We start from the raw sequence: 23,842 nt of genomic DNA, 5'->3' as shown, positions 1-23,842 counted from the left end.
GGGAGCCGTACTCATGTCCGGAGAGAGCGACCCGTCAATCGTTATACTGGACCCCGTCCGGATATTCATGACGAATTAATAACCTTTAAATTCGAACTCTCATCATAGTTGCAGCAAAGGCCTGGTCGGAGACCGGGCCGCGGGGACCATAACCCCTCCCCACCCCTGAAATCACTTCTCTCTCTCTCTCTCTCTCTCTCTCTCTCTCTCTCTCTCTCTCTCTCTCTCTCTCTCTCTCTCTCTCTCTCTCTCTCTCTCTCTCTCAATCACTCAAATGTAATTTTTCTCAATGTTTCGTCAAACTACCAGCACCTTCCCCCTAACTATAAACAGCCTCTTAAAAAGCCTAATTAGCTCGTTATATGCAGAGCAGCGCCCATTCTCTCCCTCCGCCGCTTCCCACACCTAGTTACTGCTCCGTAATCACTTCATCTCTCAATCTCACCCCTATCATGATCACCTCCACCCCCCCCCCCCTCCTCGTTACCATCTTGTTATCGCTTTACGGAACATTCTCCGGCCACAAGATGGCGCTCGGGCGGCCTGGGGGGGGGGGAGCGGGACTATGTAGATAAGTACATAAGTAAAACATATGCACACAGCTACGGCATGTGTGTTGTTTAGCGCACACACACACACACACACACACACGTACATAAGTAAAGTACATAAGTAAATAAGTACATAAGTACATAAGTAAAACATATGCACACAGCTACGGCATGTGTGTTGTTTAGCGCACACACACACACACACACACACACACACACACACACACACACACACACAAGACAGAAGAAGGAAGGGGGGACTTCCCTCTGGAAGACAGAAGAGTAAGGGGGGACATGGGAAGGGGGGGGGACATGGGAAGGGGGGACTTCCCTCTGGAAGACAGAAGAGTAAGGGGGGACATGATCACAACCTACAAAATCCTCAGGGGAATCGACCGGGTAAACAAGGACGAACTTTTCAACACTGGTGGGACGCGAACAAGGGGACACAGGTGGAAGCTGAGTACCCAAATGAGCCACAGAGACGTTAGAAAGAACTTTTTCAGTGTCAGAGTAGTTAGCAAATGGAATGCATTAGGAAGTGATGTGGTGGAGGCTGACTCCATTCACAGTTTCAAATGTAGATATGATAGAGCCCAATAGGCTCAGGAATCTGTACACCAGTTGATTGACGGTTGAGAGGCGGGACCAAAGAGCCAGAGCTCAACCCCCGCAAGCACAATTAGGTGAGTACAATTAGGTGAGTACACACACTCAAGTTGATTGACAGTTGAGAGGCGGGACCAAAGAACCATAGCTCAACACCCGCAAGCACAGGTAGGTGAACACAGCTAGGTGAATACACACACTATACCACAATATACACCAAGCACTGTCACAGTATGTTCCACGCACCTCCATAATATATAACCCTCCAGAGGTTGACACAGACCACAGCAACCCTCCAGAGGTTGACAAAGACCACAGCAACCCTCCAGAGGTTGACAAAGACCACAGCAACCCTCCAGAGGTTGACACAGACCACAGCAACCCACCAGAGGTTGACAAAGACCACAGCAACCCTCCAGAGGTTGACACAGACCACAGCAACCCTCCAGAGGTTGACACAGACCACAGCAACCCTCCAGAGGTTGACAAAGACCACAGCAACCCTCCAGAGGTTGACACAGACCACAGCAACCCACCAGAGGTTGACACAGACCACAGCAACCCTCCAGAGGTTGACACAGACCACAGCAACCCTCCAGAGGTTGACACAGACCACAGCAACCCACCAGAGGGTGACACAGACCACAGCAACCCTCCAGAGGTTGACACAGACCACAGCAACCCTCCAGAGGTTGACACAGACCACAGCAACCCTCCAGAGGTTGACAAAGACCACAGCAACCCTCCAGAGGTTGACACAGACCACAGCAACCCACCAGAGGTTGACACAGACCACAGCAACCCTCCAGAGGTTGACACAGACCACAGCAACCCTCCAGAGGTTGACACAGACCACAGCAACCCACCAGAGGGTGACACAGACCACAGCAACCCTCCAGAGGTTGACACAGACCACAGCAACCCTCCAGAGGTTGACAAAGACCATAGCAACCCTCCAGAGGTTGACACAGACCACAGCAACCCTCCAGAGGTTGACACAGACCACAGCAACCCTCCAGAGGTTGACACAGACCACAGCAACCCTCCAGAGGTTGACACAGACCACAGCAACCCTCCAGAGGTTGACACAGACCACAGCAACCCACCAGAGGTTGACAACGACCATAGCAACCCACCAGAGGTTGACACAGACCACAGCAACCCACCAGAGATTGACACAGACCACAGCAACCCTCCAGAGGTTGACACAGACCACAGCAACCCTCCAGAGGTTGACAAAGACCATAGCAACCCTCCAGAGGTTGACACAGACCACAGCAACCCTCCAGAGGTTGACAAAGACCATAGCAACCCTCCAGAGGTTGACACAGACCACAGCAACCCTCCAGAGGTTGACACAGACCACAGCAACCCTCCAGAGGTTGACACAGACCACAGCAACCCTCCAGAGGTTGACACAGACCACAGCAACCCTCCAGAGGTTGACACAGACCACAGCAACCCTCCAGAGGTTGACACAGACCACAGCAACCCTCCAGAGGTTGACACAGACCACAGCAACCCACCAGAGGTTGACAACGACCATAGCAACCCACCAGAGGTTGACACAGACCACAGCAACCCTCCAGAGGTTGACACAGACCACAGCAACCCTCCAGAGGTTGACACAGACCACAGCAACCCTCCAGAGGTCGACACAGACCACAGCAACCCTCCAGAGGTTGACACAGACCACAGCAACCCTCCAGAGGTTGACACAGACCATAGCAACCCTCCAGAGGTTGACACAGACCACAGCAACCCTCCAGAGGTTGACACAGACCACAGCAACCCTCCAGAGGTTGACACAGACCACAGCAACCCTCAAAGAGGTTGACACAGACCATAGCAACCCTCCAGAGGTTGACACAGACCACAGCAACCCACCAGAGGTTGACACAGACCACAGCAACCCACCAGAGGTTGACAAAGACCACAGCAACCCTCCAGAGGTTGACACAGACCAGAGCAACCCACCAGAGGTTGACACAGACCACAGCAACCCACCAGAGGTTGACACAGACCACAGCAACCCACCAGAGGGTGACACAGACCACAGCAACCCACCAGAGGGTGACACAGACCACAGCAACCCTCCAGAGGTTGACACAGACCAGAGCAACCCACCAGAGGTTGACACAGACCACAGCAACCCTCCAGAGGTTGACACAGACCACAGCCACCCTCCAGAGGGTGACACAGACCACAGCAACCCTCCAGAGGGTGACACAGACCACAGCAACCCTCCAGAGGGTGACACAGACCACAGCAACCCACCAGAGGTTGACCATTGCCTCATAAAATATTGCAAGAACTGCCCTTCGAAGGTGCACCGTTCAAAAATTATATTATATTTTTTATATTATAGACATTTTATTTTATATTTTATATTATATTATAGACTCCCACTGCCGAGGGAATATATTATACTCACGTCTTATAGTGAGTCCAACTGCCACCACATATTCACCACCACTCACTTTCCCCTCACTCTCTCTCATATTCATCTTTTCTCACATTTTCCTCGTATACTTCCCCACTAATACTCATCTTCCGTCACAGTCACTTTCTCTCGTACTCATTTTCTCTCACTTGTGTTCCTCTTCTTTCTACCCCTACCCCCTCCCCCTCCCCCTCCTCCATATCATCCTGAATATTTCGCTAAAATCTCAGCCGAGAAAATATATAATGGAGCATAAGAAATCAGGAGGCTTCCTGGAGGCGGTATTAGTGTGTGTCGGGTCTGGACACCCTACGACACCCTAACTCAACCTCACCTTAATAAGGAACGATCGTTTGGGGCCCTAAACGGGGGACCTTCTTAAGGTACCCTACCCCCCCCCCCCCTTCCCCTTCCAAGACATTCCGGTAGGCTGACAATTTTGCTTTTTCGAATACATGTTTTTTTTTCTTGTTTTAGAATGTGACAAAAATCTGTGGGAAAATGCAGTAATATTGAGGAAATATTATGGGTATTTTTGTAGTTATGAGTTAAGCAAACTGTATATCATGCAAGCGAACGTTTAATCATTTCCGGTTGGTGTATGAAGGATATGCATAATAATGCGTGAATGTATGTTTTGTTGTATTCATACTCTGATAGGATATTTGTATATTTAGGTATGTGTGTAAACTGTAGACTAAAGGAGATAGCACTAAGGTCAGGTATCTACCACCAGTATACCTGCTTAGTCAGACTAGAGTCAGTTTTGGAGTCAGACCAGAGTATATATATATATATATATATATATATATATATATATATATATATATATATATATATATATATATATATATATGTCGTACCTAGTAGCCAGAACGCACTTCTCAGCCTACTATGCAAGGCCCGATTTGCCTAATAAGCCAAGTTTTCATGAATTAATTCTTTTTCGACTACCTAACCTGCCTAACCTAACCTAACCTAACTTTTTCGGCTACCTAACCTAACCTAACCTATAAAGATAGGTTAGGTTAGGTTAGGTAGGGTTGGTTAGGTTCGGTCATATATCTACGTTAATTTTAACTCCAATAAAAGAAAATCGACCTCATACATAATGAAATGGTTAGCTTTATCATTTCATAAGAAAAAAAATAGAGAAAATATATTAATTCAGGAAAACTTGGCTTATTAGGCAAATCGGGCCTTGCATAGTAGGCTGAGAAGTGCGTTCTGGCTACTAGGTACGACATATATATATATATGTGTGTGTGTGTGTGTATATATGTCGTACCTAGTAGCCAGAACGCACTTCTCGGCCTACTGTGCAAGGCCAGATTTGCCTAATAGGCCGAGTGATTTTCTTTTTTTTCAACAAATTGTTTCCAATTGGTTTATTTGAATAATTATTATAATATTATATTAGGAACATAGATTATTGACTTAATTATGTTACTTTAGGTTAGGATATGCTAAGTTAGGTTAGGTAGGGTTGGGTTGGTTAGGTTAGGTTAGGTTAGGTAGGGTTGGATAGGTTCGGTCATATATCTACGTTAGTTTTGGCTCAAATTTAAAAAAATGAACTCTTTCATAGTGAAATGGATAGCTTTATAATTTCATAAGAAAAAATGTAGAAAATATATAAATTCAGGAAAACTTGGCTTATTAGGCAAATCGGGCCTTGCATAGTAGGCTGAGAAGTGAGTTCTGGCTACTAGGTACGACATTATATATATATATATATATATATATATATATATATATATATATATATATATATATATATATAATATATATATATATATATATATATATATATATATATATATATATATATATATATATATATATATATATATATATATATATATAAAATGTGTGTGTGTGTGTGTGTAGGCTCCGTCTCCCAGCGTCCAGAAGAGACGAGAGCGCCATCTATCAGCCAGGAGAGGAGCCCAGACAACCAACACGCACACCAGTGCTCGTCGACGCCCGCTGCTCATCCACTCATCCTACATATTCATGAGGAAGGCATTAGGGCAAAGGGTCATGAATCTTGGTAATTTAGAACGCGCTAACTTCCAAAATTGCCTTAGTGCATGGATAAGAATAATGCGGTTTCATTATTTCAAAGAGCATCCATTTTCGCGGTCACGTTACGATAGCTTGGCCGATAGTGTTGTTGCTGGTTACTGTTCCCGCCACGATAGTCCAGCCTAGGTGCCCAACGACCCTTTACTTTGACCCTTCACTACCCATAATGCCTCCCACAACCGTTTGAAAAGCAACTAAAGAAAGCTACGCAACCGGATAATTACCCGGTCGTTAACACGGGTCGCTCTTTGTGACCCGATACCCTTAAGTGACGTCAATTACCCTGACGTAACAGATATCAAGGCTTCACCGACGTTGGTTGTTCAGACTGGCAACGTAGCTTCCATGCTTCGCTCACGTCAAGTGCCCCAAACTTAAGATGAATTGAACACATCATTGCCATCAAGTGTTCAGTCCCCCGACTACGAGTTTTTACCCTCTATTCAACTCTCCCTCATCCTCAACCAAAAATTTGGAAGACGGTCAATGCAGTCCCATTTTACAAGTAGGGTGATAGGCAGGAGGCACTGAACTACAGGCAAGGTCCCTAACTTGCATTCCATGCAAGATGATGGAGAAGATTGTGTGAAAAAAGCTAGTGGAACATCTGGAGCAAAGGAACTTTGTAACACAACATCAGCATGGGTTCAGGGATGGCAAATCATGCCTAACAGGTTTAATTGAGTTCTATGACCAGGCAACAAAAATTAGGCAAGAGAGAGAGAGAGGGCTGGGCAGACTGCATATTTCTGGACTGCCAGAAAGCCTCTGACACAGAACCACATAAGAGATTAGTGCACAAACACGAGATGCAGGCAGGAGTGAAAGGAAAGGTACTCCACTGGATAAGAGAGTACCTAAGCAACAGGACACAGCGAGTCACTGTGAGGGGTGAGGTCTCGGAGTAGCGGGGAGTCACCAGTGGAGTCCCACAGGGATCAGTCCTTGGACCTATACTGTTTTTGATATATGTAAATGATCTCCCAGAAGGAATTGACTCGTTCCTCTCGATGTTTGCTGATGAGGCAAAAATTATGAGGAGGATCAAGACAGTGTGAGATAGTGTGAGGCTACAAGATAAACTGAAGGAATGGTCCAACAAATGGCTACTAAAGTTCAATCCAAGTAAATGTAAGGTAATGAAACTAGGAGGAGGAACTAGGAGGCCAGTCACTGGATACCGAATGGGAGATGAAGTCCTTCACGAAACGGACAGAGAGAAAGATCTAGGAGTTGATATCACGCCAAACCTGTCTCCCGAAGCCCACATCAAAAGAATAACATCAGCGGCCTATGCGAGGCTGGCTAACATCGGCCTGTTAATCATGAAGTACTGGAGATTTGAGGAAGTATCAACTCCATGCTGTAAACAACTCAGTAACATGAACTATAACAATGAAAGCGCCTAATATAATAGCAGCTGTAATATGCACCTCTACAGAAACAGTTAATCCAGATGGTCGGGGCAGGGACCGAGCCGTGGGGACGTTGAGCCCCGAAATCAACGCAAGGTAAGGATAAACGACCTATATAAAGTGGAAAAGAAACAAGAGGACCACCATTACTTTCGGGGAAAGAGTTCTGAGAGTCGCGAGCAGGAGTATATAGGTCTCGACTCTATCATGGAGGACTTCAATCCTTGCAGAATAACACGAGAGAACAGAGAACGCCTGAGAAGTGCGGTGGGGGAGGGGGATGAAGACAGAACGCTAAGCAAGTGACAGCAGCACCAAGAACAGTTCTAAGCTAACAAGTAAGTGGACAAGCAGCATGGTGTTATCGAGGACCAAGGGTTCGAGCCCCATAGTACTCCAAGGGTTTCCTCCCAAGCATGTAAGATAATGACACAGTGAAATCACAATAACATAAGGGATCAGTGAGGAAATATAGAGTCAACGGTACTGTGTGGTATTAACAAAGTACTGTGTGGCTGTAACGTGGTACTGTGTGGTAGTAACCCGGTACTGTGGGGTATTAACCCAATACTGTGTGGCTGTAACCCGGTACTGTGTGGATATGTGCCACGTTGAACGGGAAGAAATGGCACCACTGTACCTCAGACTGAAGGGAAGAACAAGAAGGAGGAGTACCAGCGTCTCACTTCAACAAGAAGAGGGGTCACAAGAGGAGGCAACAGGTAGGCAGCAGGACAGGTCAGGGAGTCCCCCTCGATGATGAAGTTTGTGACGAGGGGACCGATCCCCTCTACAGGTAAACTAATTAAATGTTACCTGGAGAGGAACTCCAAAAGTTGTACTCACCTAATTGTACTCGTCTAATTGTTCTGGCGGTGGGGGTTGAGCTTCACTTATTTGGTTCCGCCTCTCAACATCCAATCAAGTGGTGACCAAGTATCTCGGTCTATTGGGCACTATCGTAGTTATATTTGAAACTGTATGAGGAGTTTGCCTTCGCTGTGTGTGTGTGTGTGTGTGTGTGTGTGTGTGTGTGTGTGTGAACTCACCTATTTGTATTCACCTATTTGTGTCTGCAGGATCGAGCACTGACTCTTGGATCCCGCCTTTCGAGCATCGGTTGTTTACAGCAATGACTCCGGTCCTATTTCCCTATCATACCTAGTTTTAAAATTATGAATAGTATTTGCTTCCACAACCTGTTCCTTAAGTGCATTCCATTTTCTCACTACTCTCACGCTTAAAGAAAACTTCCTAACATCTCTGTGACTCATCTGAGTTTCCAGCTTCCACCCATGTCCCCTCGTTCTGTTACTATTCTGTGTGAACCATTTCGTCTATGTCCACTCTGTCAATCCCCCTGAGTATTTTATACGTTCTTATCATGTCCCCTCTCTCCCTTCTTCTTTCTAGTGTCGTAAGGCACAGTTCCTTCCGGCGCTCCTCATACCCCATCACTCGTAACTCTGGGATGAGTCTCGTTGCAAACCTCTGAACCTTTTCCAGTTTCCTTATATACTTCTTCAAATGGGGACTCCATGATGAGGCGGCATACTCTAAGACTGGCCTCACGTAGGCAATTATAAAGCGCCCTTAAGGCCTCCTTACTTAGGTTTCTGAATGATGTTCTAACTTTTGCCAGTGTAGAGTACGCTGCTGTCGTTATCCTATTTATATAGGCTTCAGGAGATAGATTAGGTGTTACGTCCACGCCCAGGTCTCTTTCTCGCGTCGTCACAGGTAGGCTGTTCCTCTTCATTGTGTACTGTCCTTTTGGTCTCCTATCACTTAGTCCCATTTCCATAACTTTACATTTGCTCGTGTTGAACTCCAGTAGCCATTTCTCTGACCATCTCTGCAACTTGTTCAGGTCCTCTTGGAGGATCCTACAATCCTCATCTGTCACAACTCTTCTCATCAACTTTGCGTCATCCGCAAACATCGACATGTAGGACTCTACTCCTGTAAACATGTCGTTAACATATATTAGAAATAGAATTGGTCCCAGCACCGATCCTTGTGGTACTCCACTCGTTACTGTTCTCTAGTCCGACTTCTCGCCCCTTACCGTTACTCTTTGGCTCCTTCCTGTTAGGTAGTTCCTTATCCATGCTAGGACCTTTCCCCCCACCCCCGCCTGCCTCTCGAGCTTGAACAGCAGTCTCATGTGCGGTACTGTTATCAAGACCTTGAAGGGTTATCAAGACCTTGAAGGGTTATCAAGACCTTGAAGGGTTATCAAGACCTTGAAGGGTTATCAAGATCTTAAAGGGTTATCAAGACCTTGAAGGGTTATCAAGACCTTGAAGGGTTATCAAGACCTTGAAGGGTTATCAAGACCTTGAAGGGTTATCAAGACCTTGAAGGGTTATCAAGACCTTGAAGGGTTATCAAGACCTTGAAGGGTTATCAAGATCTTAAAGGGTTATCAAGACCTTGAAGGGTTATCAAGACCTTGAAGGGTTATCAAGACCTTGAAGGGTTATCAAGATCTTAAAGGGTTATCAAGATCTTAAAGGGTTATCAAGACCTTGAAGGGTTATCAAGACCTTGAAGGGTTATCAAGATCTTAAAGGGTTATCAAGACCTTGAAGGGTTATCAAGACCTTGAAAAGTTATCAAGACCTTGAAGGGTTATCAAGACCTTGAAGGGTTATCAAGGCCACCACCAGAGCATACTCACCAACCAACAAGTATACTTGTGTCCCGTCCAGGACCACAGTATATTCTCTCAGCATATACACCCCCAAATGTGGCTACACTTCTAGGTGTATGTGTGTACCCTGAGTGACGGGTGCACGCTCCTTACACCACAAGTCCAAGGTGCTACACACACACACACACACACACTCCTGTTCTTATATACCAGGACCAGGAGTCCTCATACGAAACCTATACATCTTTTCAAGATTATGGCACGTTCGTCTGTATATAATAACCAGTTCACGAGCTTGAGAACTACACAACACAGGGTTATTAATCCTTAGAAACCACCTCGTTGCCCCTCGGAGCTCGTAAACTGTTTAATAAACGTATTCAAAGTTTCTTAGACGTTAGTGACAAGCCACAACCTCCTGAAACAATGTCCAGCGACACCTGTCTGGACCCTTAGACTAGGCGATGTCGTAGTGTGGCACCTGGCTCATGGGCCACTAAAGAAACTTGCAAATGATTGACGGGTTTCGCAGCACCAGGCGGTCATTTTGACCCCAGGGGAATTGTCACGAATTTCTATCCTACTATCTTGAGGTTATCTTGAGGTTATCTTGAGATGATTTCGGGGCTTAGCGTCCCCGCGGCCCGGTCCTCGGCCAGGCATAACCAGGTATCTACTAGGTTAGATACCTGGTATATGCTGTGGAATATACATAGGCCAGGATTCACCACGTATTAACACAACCAGTTACGAAACCTGTGCATCTTTCCCTAATCATGATGACATTGTTTACATTTATGTCACATAATTTATTAAATAGCCCAATTTAAAAAAAAAAATACAATTTGTATAAACTGCTAAATACGTCTCACTTTCTGAATTCAACAACAACAATTCAACAACAATTACAACACATTCCTAGGTTACATAAATATATAATATATGAAGAAGCAGTAGAGAGAAGGGATATATGCAACGAGAGTTGAACAGAGCATTTTGTGTATATATATATATATATATATATATATATATATATATATATATATATATATATATATATATATATATATATATATATATATCAAGTCTGTAAGTTATTATGGTGGTCTTAATAGCCCTTGAGAAGTTGATAGGCCTTATATAATAACCGTGCCCAGGTTGATAGGCCTTATATAATAACCGTCCCCAGGTTGATAGGCCTTATATAATAACCGTGCCCAGGTTGATAGGCCTGTACAACCCTCCATAGATTAACAGGCCCAAACCCAACAATAAAGCAAACAACGTGTCAATATAGTAAGGTTGCAACAGTTTGGAGCGTTTGAGAATAGATCAAGCTGCGGCCAGACCCTCACTGTAAGGGAGGCGGCCAGAGGGGACCCGGGCGCCTCCGTCACCACCACAACACTCCCAGAGACGTACTGCTGGCTCTCAAGAGGGAGGGAGAGAGAGAGAGAGAGAGAGAGAGAGAGAGAGAGAGAGAGAGAGAGAGAGAGAGAGAGAGAGAGAGAGAGAGAGAGAGAGAGAGAGAGAGAGAGAGATATTGGGATGTATTGGGCACGATGTCACGCTGTTTGTCTCCTTAGGTAACAGAAAAGATCTTTAAGGTGAATTACAGAGGTAGTGAAGCTTAAGGGACAGGCTTAAGAGAGAGTTAAGATACATTCTTAAGAGATAGACTTAAGAGATAGACTTAAGAGATTGAGTTAAGACATTGAGTTAATAGACATCACCGATACCAGGGTCGCTACCAACTTCATGAGGGTCGTAATGGGAGCTGCCACCTTTTAATGGGAGCAATGCGGCCCAATCACAACCCACCCGTGTTGGTCACTTACCCATCACTCTTCACCGTGCAAAGTCTGTGAGATTAGCCCCAAAACAAACATTAGCTTTTATATATGTTTAGACAATGTAAACATAGGGGGTGACTGATCGAAACTCAAGAAAACGCATATACGAACATAAGAGAGAGATGTGAGAGTAGTTATGAACCAGGCCGTTCACTCGATTCACTACTCCGTAAAAAATGCAACTGTTTTGTCTAACCAAAAGCGAACACACCCACACAGCCACCACACCTCCGACAGCCACACCCACACAACCACCACACCTCCGACAGCCACACCCACACAGCCACCACACCTCCGACAGCCACACCCACCCAGCCACCACACCTCCGACAGCCACACCCACACAGCCACCACACCTCCGACAGCCACACCCACACAGCCACCACACCTCCGACAGCCACACCCACACAGCCACCACACCCACACAGCCACCACACCTCCGACAGCCACACCCACCCAGCCACCACACCTCCGACAGCCACACCCACCCAGCCAGCACACCTCCGACAGCCACACCCACCCAGCCAGCACACCTCCGACAGCCACACACCCACCCACCCAGCACACCTCCGACAGCCACACACCCACCCAGCCACCACACCTCCGACAGCCACACACCCACCCAGCCAGCACACCTCCGACAGCCACACCCACCCAGCCACCACACCTCCGACAGCCACACCCACCCAGCTACCACACCCACACAGCCACCACACCTCCGACAGCCACACCCACCCAACCACCACACCTCCGACAGCCACACACCCACACAGACACCACACCTTCCAACACCCAATTTTTCTCCTTTATAGCTCTACTTTTACAATTAGTCTTCCTTACACCCATCTCCTCTGTCTCACTCCTCCAAAAACACCTCACAAAACTCCTTCTCTTAATTTCTCCACCTGCACAAGTTTCCTGTCTTCTCAGGTCGCCATCTTCTCCACACGTGGGTGTTTGGGTGGGTGTATGGGTGGGTGTTTGGGTGGGTGTTTGGGTGGGTGTTTGGGTGGGTGTATGGGTGGGTGTTTGGGTGGGTGTGTGGGTGGGTGTGTGGGTGGGTGTTTGGGTGGGTGTGTGGGTGGGTGTGTGGGTGGGTGTTTGAGTGGGTGTATGGGTGGGTGTTTGGGTGGGTGTTTGGGTGGGTGTATGGGTGGGTGTTTGGGTGGGTGTTTGGGTGGGTGTTTGGGTGGGTGTATGGGTGGGTGTTTGGGTGGGTGTATGGGTGGGTGTTTGGGTGGGTGTATGGGTGGGTGTTTGGGTGGGTGTTTGGGTGGGTGTTTGGGTGGGTGTATGGGTGGGTGTTTGGGTGGGTGTGTGGGTGGGTGTTTGGGTGGGTGTGTGGGTGGGTGTATGGGTGGGTGTTTGAGTGGGTGTATGGGTGGGTGTTTGGGTGGGTGTTTGGGTGGGTGTGTGGGTGGGTGTTTGGGTGGGTGTTTGGGTGGGTGTATGGGTGGGTGTTTGGGTGGGTGTGTGGGTGGGTGTGTGGGTGGGTGTTTGGGTGGGTGTATGGGTGGGTGTTTGGGTGGGTGTGTGGGTGGGTGTTTGGGTGGGTGTGTGGGTGGGTGTTTGGGTGGGTGTTTGGGTGGGTGTTTGGGTGGGTGTATGGGTGGGTGTTTGGGTGGGTGTATGGGTGGGTGTTTGGGTGAGTGTTTGGGTGGGTGTATGGGTGGGTGTTTGAGTGGGTGTAAATGTGTGTGTCCGCGTATGTATATGTGTTTGTGCATGTATGTGTATGTGTGTGAGAACCGGTTAAGTTCCTATAAGGACATTGATGTATCAAGTTTCTATTGGTACCTCTCGTTCTGCTGTTCTGTAATTTAATCATTACTTCTCCGGCTGCATGGTCAACCCCTTAGAATCTTGTAACGCATTATGTCTCCCTTAATATTTTATTTCAATGACCTAGATGTTCCTTGTTCAGTATCTACTCCCCGATAATCTACTGCCCGGTAATCTACTCTACAAGTTTAATTTCTTTATGTAGCTATTTCCTGATTTGCTCCCTATTCCGGCATTAGCAATTGGATTGCTTTATTTTTTCTTTTTTAACGTGTCAACTCAACTTTGATTGGTAGCATGAGTGACCTGTCAGTATATTATTGGTTGAGAGCGAGAGTACGAGTGACGTGTCACCTTATCATTGGTTGACAGCGACAACACGAGTCAAGTGTCAATTCACCATTGCTTGACAACAACAGATCAAAGTGAGCTAATGCGCCCTGATGAGCACTCCCCTTCCCCTCGGTCCCTCCCCTCCCCCCCCACAGCCTTGCTAGTCCCTAACACGAAATGTTTAAAAATTTGTTGCATATTTCTTCGTATAATTTTCTGATATCTTATATTGACGAGGCGCGGCCGGTCTGGGAGGGGGGGGTGAGGGAGGGGGTTGTGAGGAGTGAGGGAGGGGGTGAGGAGTGAGGGAGGGGGGTGAGGAGTGAGGGAGGGGGTGAGGGGTGAGGGAGGGGGTGTGAAGAGTGAGGAAGGACGTGAGGGAGGCGGTGAGGAGTGAGGGAAGGGGGGGGGGGTGGGGGGAGGGTGAGGGCAGGAGGTGAAGAAAGAGAGAGAGAGAGGGGAATGAGGCAGTTGAAGAATGGAGTGAGTGTGTTATGGAGCGGATTGAGGGAACAAGGGATAACTAGAAATTAGAGGAAGGGGTAACCAAGGAGTAGAGGAAGAGGAGGTATGGGAGAGGATATATATAGGGGAAAGAAACGGGAGGGAGGCCGCCTCCCCTCACACGGCACGAGGCACCTGTCATCTACATTCTCCATTTTATTAACTTACCTTTTTCGTATTTTTTAATTCCTCGACACACGAGCTGATTTGTGCCTCAGGCGGAGGAGGAGGAGGAAGAGGAGGAGGAGGAGGATGAAGAGGAGGAGGAAGAGGAGGAGGATGAACAGGAGGAAGAAAAAGGAGGAGGAGGAGGTAACATATTTATTGTGTCTCAGTGATCTTGTCACATTGTACCTGAATGAACATCTCTCGTGTATGATGAGATTCAGTGAGCTCTATGGCACTCTTCATGAAGTTCTTAGTTCAGCTGAACACCGAGCTGTGCCCGTGAGGTAGAGGGGGGGGGGGGAGGCTAACTAGCGTGCCACCCCTCACTGACCACCTCGACAAGGTAGTTCAGGTCAGCAGTCGATCACAAGACAACAAAATGAATCTTGTCAGAGCAAAAGGAATCATTACTGATATTATCATAGCCTTACGGTCGTTTTTTTCAATATCCTGGACGGTCGTGGACAACACTGACCGCTGGGTTATTATTATTATTATTATTATAAGATATATATATATATATATATATATATATATATATATATATATATGTGTGTATATTTTGGTAGCAGTCTTTCCTGTAGTTCTACCCACCTCAAGACTCCGCTCCAATATAGAAGCATCAAGAAATATGGACCAATAGGCTTTCTACAAACACTTCTATTCAATATCCATTGTTTCGTGTTCTGTCTTGTGTTGATACTTTTAATACCCTATTAATATCCTCTAATGCCACATCATCCTTCCCACCTTACTCAAATGTAATGCCACATCACCCTTCCCACCTCACTCAAATGTAGATATAAAATCAGGGAAACGCAAGTTCTAATCAGTTGTGTATTTGTGAAGTCTTTGAAAATGTAATAAGTTTTACGAAACGCGCCCGTGTCGCGTCAGACTAGAAATAAAAATGAATTTTGGAGAAGTGATTTTTGATTTACCTCCAACAGTGAAGCATAATGTACGAAAGATTGAGAAAATTCGTGTTAGAATTATTAATCTTACTTTTTCGGTCATATTTAATAAAATATATATGTGTGTATATCACGAAAATAAACACGTGATTAAGACCTTCTGAAGATGTATTTAATATACGAAAGTACTTAAGGAAATTTCCTGTTTCATATATATATATATATATATATATATATATATATATATATATATATATATATGTGTGTGTATATCACGAAAATAAACACGTGATTAAGAATGTGACAATGTCAGACCACGGAGGAAAAATGAAACAGGAAATTTCCTTAAGTACTTTCGTATATTAAATACATCTTCAGAAGGTCATTTTACAGATCGAGTGATGGGTATAAATAGGCAGGAGAGAGTGGTGAAGTAAGGTGAGGTACAATACTTGGACAACGCAGAAGGCCCATTGGCCCATCAGATGCACCCAATTGGCCCATCCGATGTAGCCCAATGGCCCATCTGATACAGCAGACATACAAGCATAATACATAGGTAATTATAACATAAAGAGGTAAATATATACAATAAATTAGTGAGACAAATGTTTTTCAATGATTCTACTTAAATCGCCCTTTAGCTGATCTATTAGAAATGGATCTAAGTTATATAGACCACTGCTAATATTCAAATTACTTTCTTTGGTGATCTGTATCAAAGCGGATTCAATTATGTTTCTGTTATAGGTGCTTTTACAATTTGTTATTGAAGACGCACTCTCCCAATCAATTTGGTGAGCTTTTTCTGACAAATGCACAAACAAAGCATTAGATAATTGGCCATGTCTTACAGAGTATTTATGTTGCGATATTCTACATTTTAAATCTTTAGATGTTTGCCCGACATAGAACTTATTACATTCCTTACAAGGTATTTTATAAATGACGCAATTATCACTACGAGGGCTGTTCCTTACTAATAGCTTACCAACAGTGTTTTCGTAGCTAAACATTACATCTATATTAAAAAGTTTCAAGGCCTTGACAATATTCTCAAACCCAGAGAAATATGGTAAACATAACACATTCTTTGGGCGAGTCCTTTCACTGCATACATTATTATAATATGTACGACGAGCTTTGTTACGACAAACTTCCAAAAAAATTCAGTGGGTAACAAAGCTTAAGACCAATCGAATCAATATTCTTAAATTCTTCATCTAAGAATTCTGGACTCACAACTCGAAGAGCTCTTAGATACATTGAAGCAAAAATTGACTTTTTTACATTGTATTTATGCCCTGAAAAATAATGAACATAAGATAAATTGTTCATTAAAGTTTAGTGTTTACAGAAAACCTACGAACAATTTATCTTATGTTCATTATTTTTCAGGGCATAAATACAATGTAAAAAAGTCAATTTTTGCTTCAATGTATCTAAGAGCTCTTCGAGTTGTGAGTCCAGAATTCTTAGATGAAGAATTTAAGAATATTGATTCGATTGGTCTTAAGCTTTGTTACCCACTGAATTTTTTTGGAAGTTTGTCGTAACAAAGCTCGTCGTACATATTATAATAATGTATGCAGTGAAAGGACTCGCCCAAAGAATGTGTTATGTTTACCATATTTCTCTGGGTTTGAGAATATTGTCAAGGCCTTGAAACTTTTTAATATAGATGTAATGTTTAGCTACGAAAACACTGTTGGTAAGCTATTAGTAAGGAACAGCCCTCGTAGTGATAATTGCGTCATTTATAAAATACCTTGTAAGGAATGTAATAAGTTCTATGTCGGGCAAACATCTAAAGATTTAAAATGTAGAATATCGCAACATAAATACTCTGTAAGACATGGCCAATTATCTAATGCTTTGTTTGTGCATTTGTCAGAAAAAGCTCACCAAATTGATTGGGAGAGTGCGTCTTCAATAACAAATTGTAAAAGCACCTATAACAGAAACATAATTGAATCCGCTTTGATACAGATCACCAAAGAAAGTAATTTGAATATTAGCAGTGGTCTATATAACTTAGATCCATTTCTAATAGATCAGCTAAAGGGCGATTTAAGTAGAATCATTGAAAAACATTTGTCTCACTAATTTATTGTATATATTTATCTCTTTATGTTATAATTACCTATGTATTATGCTTGTATGTCTGCTGTATCAGATGGGCCATTGGGCTACATCGGATGGGCCAATTGGGTGCATCTGATGGGCCAATGGGCCTTCTGCGTTGTCCAAGTATTGTACCTCACCTTACTTCACCACTCTCTCCTGCCTATTTATACCCATCACTCGATCTGTAAAATGACCTTCTGAAGATGTATTTAATATACGAAAGTACTTAAGGAAATTTCCTGTTTCATTTTTCCTCCGTGGTCTGACATTGTCATATATATATATATATATATATATATATATATATATATATATATATATATATATATATATATATATATATATATATACTAGCTGTACCCGGCCACGCGTTGCTGTGGCTCAGCAACCTTCTCCGGTCTCCCAGTCCTCCCCACCATTCCCCACTCCCTCGTCCGATGTATTCCCAAATGATCTGATGTTCCCATCAGAGAATTGGGAACATCCAATCATCTGATGTTCCCATCACTGAAATATAAGAAAAACAGTTAAAAAAAACGAAATAAAAAGAATGAAGAAATATAAGTATAAACTCTACACACAAACTGAACGTTACGGTAAACAACACAGCTCAATTCCAACGCAATGTTACACAAAATAATTAAATCAGATGAAAAACAATCGAAATCTAAGAAAATTAAAATTTTCAATGCAATTGGATACATTGAAACGGAATCGTATAACATAGTTAGGATGGCGTGAGTTACTCTTACCTGCAACAGATGGCGTTGTTTCTTAAAAATAAGAATGTTTTTACCTATCTCAGGTGTGGCATTTATACTTATACTTATAAAATGAACGGAATGATAAACAACACAGCTTAATTCCAATGCAACGTCACACAAAATAATTAAATCAAAATTAAAATAAATCGAAATTTATGAAAATTCAATTTATCATTGAAATCGGAAAGATTGAAATGGAATCGTAACATAGTTAGTATAGCATGTGTTGGTCTTATGTGCAACAGATGGCGCTGTTTTTCAAAAACGCATGTTTTTACCTGTCACAGGGGTGGCATCTATATAGTAGGTATATAAAAAAACGCGCCTATTCGAATGCAACGTTGTGTCAAAAATTCAAAGCAATAGGTGTTTCGGGTTTCGAAGATTACAGCGTGTGTTGCTCTTTCGTCCGACAGATGGCGCTGTTTTTCCACAAAAGCATGTTTTTTTCCTGTCATAGTTGAGGCATGTATATAGTAGATATGTAAAAAGACGCGCCTATTCGAATGCAACGTTGTGTCAAAATTTCAAAGCAATCGGTAAAGTGGTTTCGAAGATTTCCCTCACATGAAAAAACCATGAAAAACACAGTTTTTCAGAAAAAGCATGTTTTTTTTGTTTTTTTTTACCGTCACAGACGCGACATCTATATATAGTATGTATATAAAAACCTGCTCGGATGCGAATGGAACGTTGTGTGAAAATTTCAAAGCAATCAGTGAAGAACTTTCGGAGATTAGCGATTATGCACAAACGAACATTTCCTTTTATATTTATATAGATGTGTGTGTGTGTGTGTGTGTGTGTGTGTGTATGTGTGTGAAGATTTATTGAATACGAAAGTATTTAATAAAACATCTTCAGAAGGGTGAGATGTACGCACCCACACTGTCATATATATATATATATATATATATATATATATATATATATATAGGTTGGGGTCGTTCTTGCCCTTGCAGGGGTGGACCGTCGTGCCTTCTTTCACCAGCCTCGAGGTGACCTCCAGAGCTGGTGCTCCGGAGGTTACTGAATGTTAGGAACAGTTACCTTCACTGTTACATCCCAGTAAACCTAACCAATGTCCCTACTCTGCTCAGCTTCCCACCCTTCACCCTGCTTCTACATCCTCCTCACCTTACTCACCCTACACCTCAACCCCTCCCCCAACCCCTCACGGAACTCACCCTCAACCCCTACCTCTCCCACAACCCCGAACGTGGAGTTACAACAACTCCTTCACCTAAGAACAATTTAGACTGAGTTAAAAGTCAAATGTCGCAGGTTTTTAAAGGACTTGTGATCGATGAAGCCAAACACGCGATCTGTTACCTAGAGTCAAGTACATGATCACTAGGGAAAGGTGAGTGCATGATCACTAGGGTGAGTGCATGATCACTAGGGTGAGTGCATGATCACTAGGGTGAGTGCCTGATCACTAGGGTGAGTGCATGATCACTAGGGTGAGTGCATGATCACTAGGGTGAGTGCATAATCACTAGGGTGAGTGCATGATCACTAGGGTGAGTGCATGATCACTAAGGTGAGTGCATGATCACTAGGAGGTGGTGTTCAGCTTAGTCCAACACTTCCTTCTAATACATATTCAATACACGTTCCATACACGCTCCATACACATTTCATACACGCTCCAAACACGTTCCATAAATGTTTCATACATGTTCAATACACGTTTCATACACGTTCTGTCTTGGTTTTATTCGACAGCACAATCCTCTGATATTACCCAGGCTGGCGTACGTGTGTTTCTCGGTGCTTCCAACTAGCATTCGTCCCATCACCGAGTCCTGCACGCAACATGCTCCCCATCACCAGGTCCTGCACGCAACATGCTCTCCCCATCACCAGGTCCTGCACGCAATAATGCTCCCCATCACCAGGTTCTGCACGCAACATGCTCCCCATCACCAGGTCCTGCACGCAACATGCTCTCCCCATCACCAGGTCCTGCACGCAACATGCTCCCCATCACCAGGTCCTGCACGTAACATGCTCTCCCCATCACCGAGTCCTGCACGCAACATGCTCTCCCCATCACCAGGTTCTGCACGCAACATGCTCCCCATCACCAGGGGCTGCACGCAATACTGCCCCCCATCACCAGGTCCTGCACGCAACATGCTCCCCCATCACCAGGTCCTGCACGCAATACTGTCCCCCATCACCAGGTCCTGCACGCAACAATGCTCTCCCCATCACCAGGTCCTGCACGCAACATGCTCCCCCTCACCAGGTCCTGCACGTAACATGCTCCCCATCACCAGGTCCTGCACGCAATACTGCCCCCCATCACCAGGTCCTGCACGCAACAATGCTCTCCCCATCACCAGGTCCTGCACGCAACATGCTCCCCCATCACCAGGTCCTGCACGCAATACTGTCCCCCATCACCAGGTCCTGCACGCAACACGCTCTCCCCATCACCAGGGGCTGCACGCAACAATGCTCTCCTATCACCAAGTCCTGCACGCAATAATGCTCCCCATCACCAGGTTCTGCACGCAACATGCTCCCCATCACCAGGTCCTGCACGCAACATGCTCTCCCCATCACCAGGTCCTGCACGCAACACTGCTCCCCATCACCAGGTCCTGCACGTAACATGCTCCCCATCACCAGGTCCTGCACGCAATACTGCCCCCCATCACCAGGCGTCCACAAGGACCCAGGCGTAACGCACGCACATTACCAGTAACACCCGTAATTAAACGCTCGTTTCACTCACTGACCACGCACGCGCGCGCCGCACGCAGTCACCCCGCACGCAAATTAGAATATTAATCCCAACATGTGTGCTGCTAATGTCCTCGGCGGTGTCTATGACATGTGACTAGTGTTGACCGCTGCTCTTGCGTGCGTTCGTGGGGGTGTTGCGTGCGGCCATTGTGTATTGCATGCTGCCTTGGGTCATTACAAGCGCCTGGGGACTATTGCATGCGGCCTTGGACTACCGCTTGCGGCTGTGGACTATTGCGTGCGGCCTTAGGCTACCGCTTGCGGGTGTGGACTACTGCGTGCGGCCTTGGGCTACCGCTTGCGGCTGTGGACTACTGCGTGCGGCCTTGGGCTACCGCTTGCGGCTGTGGACTACTGCGTGCGGCCTTGGGCTACCGCTTGCGGCTGTGGACTACTGCGTGCGGCCTTGGGCTACCGCTTGCGGCTGTGGACTACTGCGTGCGGCCTTGGGCTACCGCTTGCGGCTGTGGACTACTGCGTGCGGCCTTGGACTACCGCTTGCGGCTGTGGACTACTGCGTGCGGCCTTGGACTACCGCTTGCGGCTGTGGACTATTGCGTGCGGCCTTGGACTACCGCTTGCGACTGTGGACTATTGCGTGCGGCCTTGGACTACCGCTTGCGACTGTGAACTATTGCGTGCGGCCTTGGACTACCGCTTGCGGCTGTGAACTATTGCGTGCGGCCTTGAACTATCACTTGCGGCTGTGGACTATTGCGTACGGCCTTGGACTACCGCTTGCGGCTCTGAACTACTGCGTCACCACAGTGGTCGCTAAAGAGAGTGTCCGCTAACAGCAGTGGGCCTAGAGCTGAGGGGTTTAACACAAACGATCTGCAAATTGTTACCCAACATTTTCTTTTAACAACCCTCATTAATCACCTTAATGGTGGAATTACTATCGTGGTTAAATTGGTAGCTTAGTGGTGAATAACATTGACCGCACCTCGGGGTACCGATATTATACGCCTATAATTTTTTAATTTTATATATTATTATTACGCCTATTTTTAATTATTATTATTATGATATTATTATTATTGAGAAAATTTGCAGGAGTCCTGAGGAGGATTCGAACCTATTTTCTGGGTACTCCCATGCACACGCCTTTGAGCACTACAGCATGACATGGAGGGGGGGGGGGAAATGGGTGAAATCCTGGTTATAGGGTTCAGTTGGAAGCCTCAGGTCCCCTAGAGGATTCAGTTCAATCCCCAGCCATGGGGATTACTTTTTACCATGTCGTGGTGTAGTGGTTTAAGGCGCGTGCTTGGGAGTACCCAGAACATAGGTTCGAATCCTCTCCCAGGACTCCTACTAATTTTCTCACTGATACATCACTTTAATAGGATATCTTTGTGCATTGTTATTATCATAATTATTATAATTTTGACCAAGAACAACAGTTGCAAGTAGCACGGGCTATGGCGAGCCCGTAGTGGACTTTCCCGGCACAGGAGCGGGCTGTAACTGGTGTACCAGTAGTTACAAGTTACAAGCCACTGTTTAACATCTATCTCACACAAGTAATCATCATGCTGGTTCTTGTGTCATCTGCTTTTAAATTTTTTTCATATCAGATATAGACAAAAATAGATTATTTATGTAGAAGTCATTGAAAAAATAGAAGCTGATATTAATAAAGTTGTCGACTGGGGAGCAGAAAATAACACTGCTCAAGAGTGATAAATGTCAGGTACTTAGGCATGGTGGAAATGAGGAACTTTAAAATATTACAGGTATAAAACACAATCAAATCTGCCCATAGAAGGAGAGCAACATGCCAAGGATTTGGGAATAATGGTGTCTGACGACCTAACGTTTAGGGAACATAACCAAGCAAATATTGCGTCAGCCAGATAATGATAGGATGGATTACGAGAACTTTCAAATCCAGGGATCCCATCACAATGTTTGTATCCCATCTTCAAATATCTTGTGATGTCCTGCCTTGAGTTCTGCTCGATATTCACTTCCCCTTCAGAGCAGTAGAGATTACTGAAATAGAGGGAATACAGAGAACATATACGGCATACATAGACGCGATAAAGCACCTACACTATTGGAATCGTCTCAAAGCTCTCAAAATGTATTCTCAAGAAAGAAGACGAAATACGTATAAAATAATATATTCGTGGAAAATACTGGAGGGCCAGGTCCCAAATTTGCACAGTAAGGAACTATCAGGGGGAAAGCGCCAAGCCATTACGACTATATTGCACTGGGAAAGGGTCAGGATAAGGATTTTGGGATGGGATGGCGGGAGTGAACGTATGGAATTAAATGCGAAATACAGCCAGTGAAGAACAGGGGAGCCATAGACACAATCAGAGAACACTTTATGAACATCAGAGGTTCACAACTGTTCAATACCCTCCCTCCAAGTATAAACTTTTACTTGGACTTTTTCTCCAAGAAGTGCCGGACCAACCGGGTTGTGGTGGATATGTGGGCCTGCGGGCTGCTGCAAGCAACAGCCTGGTGGACCAAAACTCTCACAAGTCCAGCCTGGCCTCAGGCCGGGCTTGGGGAGTAGAAGAACTTCCAGAACCCCATCCAGGTCCAGGTCCATGTATCCAGAGCAGTACTGGAATATGCGGCACCAGCATGGAACACACACTTTGTGACGTATAAAACCAAAATTAAAAATGTGCAGAAGTTCGCAACAAAACTGGTGCCAGAGCTAAGAGGGTTAAGCTATGAGGGTAGACTATGGAATCCAAGAGGATAGAAGAATCGGAGGTGTTATGATCGCAACATACAAGATACTGAGGGGAATAGTCAAGATGGACAACGACTGTGTTATGAAATTGAGAGAAAGTAGGACAAGAGGACATAAGTGGAAGCTGGAAATGCAAACGAGTAAAAAATACAGGGA

At 45.1% G+C, this 23,842-nt stretch overlaps 1 protein-coding gene across 1 annotated transcript in view; it reads left to right on the top strand.

Moving 5' to 3' along the window:
- Nucleotides 1–23,842, top strand: part of LOC138372801 (germ cell nuclear acidic protein-like) — a 28,920-nt gene that overhangs the window by 1,645 nt on the left and 3,433 nt on the right. The window contains exons 2-5 of the mRNA XM_069338456.1: nucleotides 2,229–2,511; nucleotides 2,912–3,353; nucleotides 3,562–3,602; nucleotides 14,453–14,546. Coding sequence (XP_069194557.1) covers nucleotides 2,229–2,511; nucleotides 2,912–3,353; nucleotides 3,562–3,602; nucleotides 14,453–14,546 — 860 coding nt within the window. The remainder of the gene's footprint in view (nucleotides 1–2,228; nucleotides 2,512–2,911; nucleotides 3,354–3,561; nucleotides 3,603–14,452; nucleotides 14,547–23,842) is intronic.

This window comes from Procambarus clarkii, chromosome 40 (assembly GCF_040958095.1).
Source record: "Procambarus clarkii isolate CNS0578487 chromosome 40, FALCON_Pclarkii_2.0, whole genome shotgun sequence".
Taxonomy (NCBI): domain Eukaryota; kingdom Metazoa; phylum Arthropoda; class Malacostraca; order Decapoda; family Cambaridae; genus Procambarus; species Procambarus clarkii.
The sequence above is the reverse complement of the archived record's forward strand: the minus strand, read 5'-3'. Positions and strand labels throughout refer to the sequence as shown.